Genomic DNA, 9,549 nt, shown 5'->3' on the forward strand with positions numbered 1-9,549 from the left:
CTCTTCCTGGCCAACATTAGCAAGCCTTATGTCCTCAATGGGCCCTTTCATGCTACCTTTCTGGCTGGCTCTGCCATTACGACACATTCTTTCCAGGCTTCCCTGGGTTTCGACCTCCCTTGGTGGATTGTTTGCGCCTTTTTTGTTTACTTGCAGAGCAACCATCCAATATAGAGTCCCATTTGCCAGGATTCCTCATTGCTACTTCTTTTTTGGTAGTATTCACAACAGTATTTTCTGGCTGTTCTGTTTTCTTTTTCTATTCTATATATATCTTCTTTGCAATATGGCAACCTGAAAGATTTCTGGTTTATTGATAGTATACATAAAACTTACACACAAATGTTATTTTCTACTAGAAATTGTAGTTTCTTTTGTTGCCATGATAATTTCTCTGATTCATTCTCACCTAAAGGGATGCACACATCACAGCTCTCTTCTATTTTGTGTTTAAATTCATATTCTAAAGATGGTCAGGGCGCTGAGGTACATCCTCTTGTCAGAAAGGAGAGCATCAGCTGAAGGCATCGGACTGACTCTGTGCCTCATGATCCCCATTAATTGAAAATCGCATGACAATGTTTATACTGGCGAGTACGGGGTGTGAGAATAGTAACTTTTCAATAGTTCCAGATCAAAAGCAGCAGATATTAAAGATCGTGGATAGTTTAACCCTTTCACCCTCCCCTCCTGAATATCAGCTCCATTCTATCGCTACAGTGATCTTTACATTAACTCCTTTACCTCCCTCATCTTCAATTAGACTATTAGGACCATCTCCTGTCTGTAGGCAAATTTTGAATCTACACTCTTTAAGAACTACGCGCAAATTACAACCCAAACCATGCAGTGGGGCTACGTCTGCACTGCAAGGGTTAACTGCTCGTTTTGGTCTAGGGCAGTGATGGCGAACCTTGGCACTCCAGCTGTTTTGGAACTACAAGTCCCATGAGGCATTGCAAGGCTCTGACAGCCACAGACATAACTCCCAGATGCAGATGCATGTTGGGATTTGTAGTTTTGGCACAGCTGGAGTGCCAAGGTTCGCCACCACTGGTCTAGGGTCTAAACTAAAAATACCTGATGGTTAGGCTGGTCCTCGTAGCTTCTTCTCCTCTGGGATCTGAAGGTCTAAGTGCGCTGATGTCCTCACCTTTAAGTCCATTGACTTGCAATGGATGTTAACCCCTTCATGGCTGAGCTTTTTCCCTTTTATCTTCCTTAATGACTGATGCACTCTTTACAGTTTTGCTGTGCGATTCTTCCACGGAAGTAATATAGTTTCTTACCAACTGCACCCACACATTATATATTAGAGAACAGATAGGGCAATATATCACATGTATGCCTAAGGCCTTGCTTAGGATAAATATAAAATAGGAGAAAACCCCTTCTCCGTTATTTTTTTTAATAGTACAGAAGAAGTCATTTGGAAACACCTCATCCCTAGAATTTGAGAAATGTTTTTGTACTTCTGGGCCTAAAAACAAAAAGCTAACATTTTTTTTCTCTAAAACCTAGTAGTGGTTAGTTTAGGTGGCTTACATGGTAACCGAGTGTCAATAACTCATGCAGTGACAGCAAGATACTTTTACCAACGCCTTTGTCGGGGCAACAAAGCTGCAGATTGTCATTGTAAGGGGTTAGTTTGTATAATAAGATAAATAGATTTGTATATAATATTTTGTTAAATTTTCATTTTACACTCTTCTCCCCTCCCCCACTTTTTTTATCCATTAAGCAGCCACTTTGACTGCTTGATAATTGATTTTTTTTTTTAGTTCTGGGTTATTCGGCTGCTTAAAAATTAGGAACAGCCAATAATAACCATAGTGACACTGATCCTGCAGCATGTCAAGAGTCAGATGTCACTAAAAGAGTTCTGATGTTCTTAGAACAATCTGAAGTCTGAGGCAATGTTTTTATTACAATGATAGAAATGTGTAGCAAAATGAAACATTGTAGACAGATCTGTACAGAGCTGTCAAAACAGATTCCAATCTGTGCAGACATGTCAAATCACTGATATAGCAGAGCCATTCACGGCTCTGTTGTCACTGTCACATGCCTGATCGCTGTCAGCGATTTAGTATTTGTAAAAGCTTAATTCCTTTATTAATGGATTCCTCAGGCATCCATTAATTAACAGTAACTGCTAATCTGAGCAGTTACCAGTTTTTAAAAGCTTCAAATAGCTGATCACATACAGTGTACGCAGTCAGTCATTTGGGCACTCCCTATGCTGGGAATGTACGTGTACATCTCCAGTCATGAAGGTGTTAAGATCTTTAACGCCACAATTTTTATTGGGGAAAAGGAACCTACACCTATATTAACAAACAGGATGCTTTTATTGCTGTAAACAAGTAAAGGAGGTGTGAAGAGTGCCTTGGAACTGAGTATTGTAATGAGATGTGAAGATTGTAGATTAACATAAGGACATGGCTGGGTTTTGTACTATGTTAAAGGTCTTGCATGCAATATGAAGAAATAAGAACTGAACAAATAAAAGTGGGACATTTTTATTGGTGAGGTTTCTTTGCAGACACAAATTTACAATCCAGTGTCAAACTTTCCATAACTTATTCATCAGATTGTGTCAAAAGTTTTTATTCCTTTCACGCAAACAGAAAAGTAAAAAACAGTCAAGTCTTGCATGCACATAGCATGTTTTCTGTAATAGTCTGGAACACATACAAAATAACAAAATAAAACCAATATCTAACATTAGGAAATTGTATAGGTCACAGAACTCACAGAATCAATTAGAGAAAAGGTGGCATTGATACAGTGGAACCTATCAATTTTTTTTGTGCACCAGAAGCCTTCATAATTTCTGCCAACTATTACACCAGTATCTAGAACAAGTAGCCCGTCAGCAAAACTAGAACCACATGCACATCAAATCCTGCAGTATAGCTTATGTGTCAAGCCAATTGTCTAGGTATTACACAGAAAATACATAAAAACACAAGAGGAATTGTCAATTATAATTGGAAGGTCACGGGACAGGGAATCCAATGAACTGAGTGCAAAACTCCAGAGCTTGTTCTAAGTGTAGTAGTCTTCACCTGCAAGTCAGAAGAAAAATAAAAAATTGATTTAATTGCCATGTGCTGTATGCGACCTCAAAGTACATGTACCCTAACAGTCAGGAACTACAAAGGCCCCTGTGGCCACAGCAGATGCAGCCATCAAAAATATGTAGGTGATCAAAGGAAGCAGCAGCTTCTATTCTTAAGCTGAAACCATGCCAGGGGCAAAGCCACAGGTATACCACCCATGTGCATGTTCCCTTTCAAGTGCTCTAACATGGAAATATCATAAAGAAGGTTGTCATCTGACTATGTGACCATCAACACACCACTGGCACTCTCCATGCTGCAGCCTTTTCTGGTAAACCTAATTACATTTTTATGCATAGTGAACTCTAATCAAATTTTAAATGCATTTAGGTCCATGCTTGTGAATAATACAGTTTGATAGCCCTTCACTATAGACAGAAGCAGGAAAGCTCAATCCAAAATGCTAGGCAGTAGCATGTCTTAGAAAAGGGCGAAACAAACAAAGTAATGGTATATAAAAAGGGATACATTAATAAAAATACTGTAACCAGGCAGTATTATTACTGGACATTACTGTTTGAGCTTTGAATGCATTTGAAGTTATAAATAATGCAACTTGGGGAATAAAAATACACAAAAAACCCCCTCAGATTTCAAGCTTTAAATTTGTCTTATAAAAAGAACACCCAATAAAATATACACTGGCACAAGGCACTTACACATAACCCTTAAAGTAGACCTTTACCCATATCTTTAAATAGACACCTTTAGAAGGGATTAGTAATGACAATCTACAAACACATACTTCCTTAGATAATTGCCGGCTTTGTATTCTTTGCATACCGTATTTCTCTTTTCCTCCCCAGTCTTCTGACAGTGGACATTTTTTTTTACTAAGGACAGGTTACTAGATCTCCCTTTACTTGCTGGAACTCTGGAATGCGTGACCATGCACATCAACTCAGGGCAGGAAAATGCCTTTCCATGAGATCTCGTGAGATTACAGATGAGATTTCCCAGCAGTGCTCTGCTGATGTAACCTTCCCAGGATGCAATGCTTTGGCACATTACATCATATGTGCCAGAACTAGACCAGCAAGTAGATAACTAGTTTTTCCATTTACTTACAAATAAGAGTCCAACTAATGAATGTAAGAGGATTTTAAAATCAGCATGCAGAGCCTTAGTAGAAAGGGGGTAAAGGGCTCTTTTAACTAAATGCTATTTTCAGGGTTCGCAGAAGGGAAAAAAAAAAAAACCCCAACAGGAATATTAACTTGTGACAGGTTGGATCAGACTGCAGCAGAGAATGAATACATACATACCTTGAGGCCCTGTTCACATTGAGCGCGATTTGCATTTTGCGCGATATCGCGCAAATGCTTGCATCAAAAACCATTGAATCGCGGCAAAATCCGCTCCAAAAAAGGGTCCTGCTGTAGCGACACACGACAGCAGGACCCATTGCAAAGCATTGAAGAGCGATATCGCGCGGTAAATAGTCGCGATATCGCGGGAATTACCACGCGATAAATCGCTCAATGTGAACGGGGCCTGAAAGTGACACTAATGTCAGGAGCTAAATCTTAATACATTCAAGTACCCTAACTTAACAAAAATGTATTTTATTTGTATATCACTCGGCTGTGGATTGTAGAATTCTCTGAATTGGCGCCGACACTGTCCTTCCTTCTAGAGGGTGGCTAGTGTGTGTGGTGTGTTGAAAGTAGGCACCGCTCCACGCTTGCTTCCATTATAGACTAGAATCTCATGTTTACTTTAACAATTCGTATTGAGATTGTAGTCTATCACAGGAGTGAGCTTGGAGCTGTGGCTACTTGACAACACACAGAGACCATGGGGAACAATAGTAGCCACCCTCCAGAAGGAAGGACAGTGTCAGCATGAATTCAGAGATGATTGACGATCTACATCAGAGTAATCCATAAACTAAATTTTTGGTAATGGTTCACATACGGATATTTAAAATGGGAAAGTGAGCCTTTACCTGCAACTCAGCTGGAGTTCCTCTGTCGCACAGTGTCATTATTTGCACCAGCATTGCTTTTCCTACAAAGCAACAGAAGAAAAGATTACAATGGAGTGCTGGTAATGGCCTGCCCTACTAACGGCAAGTATTCAAGAATCAAGACTACAATATATTCATCTGTTTAAGATAAAGTAAAAAAAAAACAAACAAAAAAAACAGACTTCTGGCAGAATAAAATTAACCCCTGCAGTGGCTGGTTTTAGGTGTTTCAGTGCAAACTGCTTGTTTTTCCTCTAGGGACCAAACAACGATACTCACCCGAGCCTCGATCCTGCAGCAGAGATGACTCAAACACAGTATTCGACCGGCGATTCTCAACCTGTGGGTCACGTCGGGGCTCGAATTACGATTTGCCAGGGGTCACCCGGGAGTCTCCTGCTATTAGATAGCAGCTCCCAGCCACCCGGGAGAGAAACTTTCTCCCGGAAAGGTTTACTCTGCTCAAGCAGAGTAAACCTTTCCCTGTGATCGTTTTTTAACCACCATAGGAATGCATAGCTAGATTCCTATTGGCTATTTCACTTTGCAATAGCAAACTAGCTATTGCACCCACCCTCTGCTGCTGCCAATCAGATCAGCAGAGGGGGGACCTGAAGTTCTCAATCAGGTCCCTGTTTTTTTTTTATTCTGACGGCGTAAACACAGCACAGCCAGCCCCGCCCACCCCTGGAGCCGGTCACATGACTGACACCGCAAGGTCCTCTAGCATAGAAGAGTGTGGAGGGAGGAGTACAGACTGGAGAATGGGGAACTAAGTATCTTATCAGGGGTAACACTCACAGTTTACACTGCGGAGTATGTACCTCATACGTTATATAGCCACACACTTTAAATCCAATTCTTCTAGTTCCAGCTGCAGAGCCCGGTACTGTCATTGCCTATAGCAGTGGTTCACGTTTTGATTTCTGCTGTGCTAGGCGAGTCCCCCTCAGCCCTCTCCTAGCGCAGCAGTGTCAGTTCTCCCGCCACGCTGCCAGATGTCGCAGCAGCAGCCGCGTCATCCCTACATTTTACCGCTGGGGGTCACCACAACTTGGCAAATGTTATCAAGGGGTCCCAGCCCTAGAAAGGTTGAGAACCACTGCCGTAGACCAAAACAAGCACTTAACCTTTGCAGTGTGGTAGTAGCCCCACTGCAAGGTTCATTGTATTCTGCCCTGAGCTCTTTAATACTCCACAAAGCTTGTTATAACTATTTTCTAACATTTTATGGATAACAAAACATTCAAAAAGGTTAACAATGGCAGACTTTATACTTCATCATAAAGGAACTGTCCCCCATAAAGAGTTAATGTTAGTATAACAAGTTTTAAAACAAAGACCACTATACAGTATACGTGTGTGGCGACTTAACACGTTATTCAGACAAAATTGCAAGGCTGTTTTGGAGTGGGTTGTGAGGCTAGAAGTAGTATACGGGTACCAATTAGGGGTCGAGCGGCCATTGGAACTACCAATAATTGGGGCAGACAGTCACACATTTTTAAATTATCGCCATCTGTTAAATGTACAGATAATAAAAAAGGTGGCCATACACTCTGCGAATCAGCCGATCAAAGGGGCGGTCCAAAACGTAATTAAAAAAAGAATGCAGTCCCCACAAAGAGTACATGTAGCAACATTTGTACCAGCATGTAAGCTCTAGGGAGTGCGATGCGATTTGTAACCCATAACAAACATCACTGCAAGTGACCCAACAGCCTTAAAAGGTAGCATGGAGTAGTACAATAGTTGTAGTTTTAAGACACAAAGTATCTTGCAGACAGTGTAAAAATGGTTGAAGGTTTTAAGATAATTCCAACTGCTAAAAATAGATGCACATGGTAGAAATACACATGTGCATCAGCCAAGGCAAAACATCTTCAGAAATGAAGAGCAGCAAATATCGGCAATAAAGTATGCCAATATCTATGCAATATTAAAAAGAAAAAATTGGACATTCTATTAGTGTAAATATAGTACTTACAGAGGAGCAGATCCACTGTCGTCATCTAGGAATGAAAAATAAAAATTAATCAAAATTTGAGACACAAAAAAACGTAGCAGTAGGCGCCTTGCTAACATGTTGAACAGAACAGAGCTGATGATCTAATCAAGCAAAGCAGGATAAACACTCTAGATCCACCTTACCAAAAGAATTCACATGTCCAGAAGCTCAGAAAAAGAAACAATGAGTTCACTACAGTGATACAGAGGGAACAGAATGTAGTAGGATCAGAAGGAGATTACGTAGGAATTTAAAGTAAAATTTGGACCATTTACACCAGCAGCAAATAAGTAAAATCAAAAGCACAAACAGGTTTCAACAAGGATATCTAGACAGACCTACAGAAGATGCTCACATGCAATGAAGACACAGAGAACCGGTCAGGTATACCAGAGCAACAATTTAATCTTACCTTCAGGCACATCATCGGGCTTTCTCCTCTTTTCATAGATAAAGATGATGGTTACTAGGATCAGAACTTCAGCTACGATGCCAAGGAAAGGCCAGAGAGCAGCAAGACGGCTACGCACACGCAGAGCAACGGTGGCTCCATTGCTACCATGTATATTGGATCCATTGCAAATATATTCACCCTGATCCTTTTCAATGTCCAGATGGTGAATACGTAGCTCTGTCTTGTTTCCACTGGACTTAATTAAATAACGTTCTGTCCCGTTCACGATGGGCTGTATAGCAAAAAAAGTCAGTCAAAAGATGGCCAGTTTGTCTCATCTTTCTACATTAACATCCCTTCAAATTAAAAGAACCCCCACCCCTCCCTGAAACTAAGTATTTTACCATTGCTAGGTCACATGCAACTTGTAAACAGAAAGTAGTGCAACAAAATCTTCCAGGCCAGAACCATTGTTTTCCCATTATCTAGGTACCAGCAATATATCACTCCTAAAATTAGTTGCCACTTAAATACAGATACTGTGAGCCTCAAGTTGGATAGTGGTAGATGTTCCAGAACTGGATGCACCATTACCAGCATCAAGTTCCATTATGTGGCCAAAGAGCTGTAGCCCAAAACTACCAAAATATAGTGCACAAAACTTTTTCTGCCTACAACACAACTGTCCTGATCTGGCTGGCCCCTATCTTACCATCTTTAGTCTACTGGAATTAAAAAAAAGGGTCTTATTTCAACTATGGACACTAGGAATGCACAGAAATGTTGGCCTCCAAATCATATTAGCCGAAAATGGCACTTAGGCCAAAATGCCGAAAGTGCCATCTTTCGGCTGAAATTGCAGTGCAGGTTTAGTTTCTCTCCCTGCCGTGTGCTGCTCCATAGCCCCTCTGACACAGCTTAGCATCCAGTGTGGAGGAAGAAACTGCGCAGGAGCTCTCCTCCTGCACCGCACAGCCTCCCGTGACAGATCAGGAGAGTGGTGTGAGGGGTGGAGACAGCCGTCACAGGGAGATGGGTGTGCAGGGGAGGAGTCAGCTGTCAAATGAGACAGAGCTCTCCTCCCCACACTACTGGTTCACCCTCCTGTAAAAGCCAATCCAGGATGGGGCGCGGTATACAAACATTCAGCGATCAGCGAGTTAGTAACTCGTACTATGTCTACCGTAGTTATTTACAATGTACCAGTTATGAATGAATAGGAAGCAATTTACATCACTTCTGGTTCATTCACGATCGTGTGAGTTACTATGTGCACAATCTCCACAATTTATGAACAGGAACACTCAGTATACAAGAAAAGAAAAGCGGGGCTTTAAAAGTGTCCAAACCATACAAGACGTCCATCAAACATACATGGTTTTGTATAAACGTATATTTAATACATACATAAAGACTTGGTTACAATTAAAATGTCATTGACATGAAAACACTCAGTACAGTAGAGAGGATTCCTGTTCATACAACGGTGATGCAGAAGAGATTGAGAACTCCTTTCTATTGTAAATGGGAAATATCAGGAGTCTGATATTTTACCGAAGCCCCAGCAGTAAAATAAAATAAAAATTTAAAGCTAAAATATAAAAAAAAAAAATACATTTTGAGTTTCAGCCAGACTTAATTTCGGTTTCAAAATTTTTTATTTTGGTGCACCTCTAATAGATACCATTACAAAATTAACATTTAAAACCAAAAAAAAAACACAACCATCGAGAAAGTTAATGGTCACTGCCTCACGGACTCCTGATTTGGTATGCAAGAGCTCAATTTGGTTAGTGGTTCATGTAATTTTTAGTCTACTTGCAACGGTCAACTGATTTTAGCATAAAGCAAAATTCTGTATACTAAAAATAGTTAATTATAATAGAGTTAATGGATGGGTTTAAAACACTTTAGATTACCACCAATGTCAGTCATAGCTCTGTGGGTGACAACTGATCTCTATAGTCAAATTGCATTCAACATGCATACATGCTAAATATTTAGCAGTTTATGCAGCTTTGTCAATTCATCTGGACAAATATTGGTTCAATTT

At 40.5% G+C, this 9,549-nt stretch overlaps 1 protein-coding gene across 2 annotated transcripts in view; it reads right to left on the reverse strand.

Annotated features, from left to right (window-relative positions):
• Nucleotides 1-2,840: 2,840 nt before the first annotated feature.
• BSG (basigin (Ok blood group)) overlaps nucleotides 2,841-9,549 on the reverse strand; it is a 25,537-nt gene continuing 18,828 nt past the window's right edge. The window contains exons 5-8 of one of the 2 annotated variants that reach the window (XM_018560581.1): nucleotides 7,515-7,788; nucleotides 7,082-7,106; nucleotides 5,074-5,135; nucleotides 2,841-3,071 (exon numbers count right to left, since the gene is read on the reverse strand). In XM_018560581.1, the coding sequence (XP_018416083.1) occupies nucleotides 5,081-5,135; nucleotides 7,082-7,106; nucleotides 7,515-7,788 (354 nt within the window). In that variant the 3' untranslated portion in view covers nucleotides 2,841-3,071; nucleotides 5,074-5,080. Of the gene's footprint in view, nucleotides 3,072-5,073; nucleotides 5,136-7,081; nucleotides 7,107-7,192; nucleotides 7,270-7,514; nucleotides 7,789-9,549 lie in introns of those variants that run through there. The other variant, XM_018560582.1, reaches the window with a different exon arrangement.

Source organism: Nanorana parkeri, unplaced genomic scaffold (assembly GCF_000935625.1).
Source record: "Nanorana parkeri isolate BGI_ZX_2015 unplaced genomic scaffold, ASM93562v1 scaffold466, whole genome shotgun sequence".
NCBI classification, from domain to species: domain Eukaryota; kingdom Metazoa; phylum Chordata; class Amphibia; order Anura; family Dicroglossidae; genus Nanorana; species Nanorana parkeri.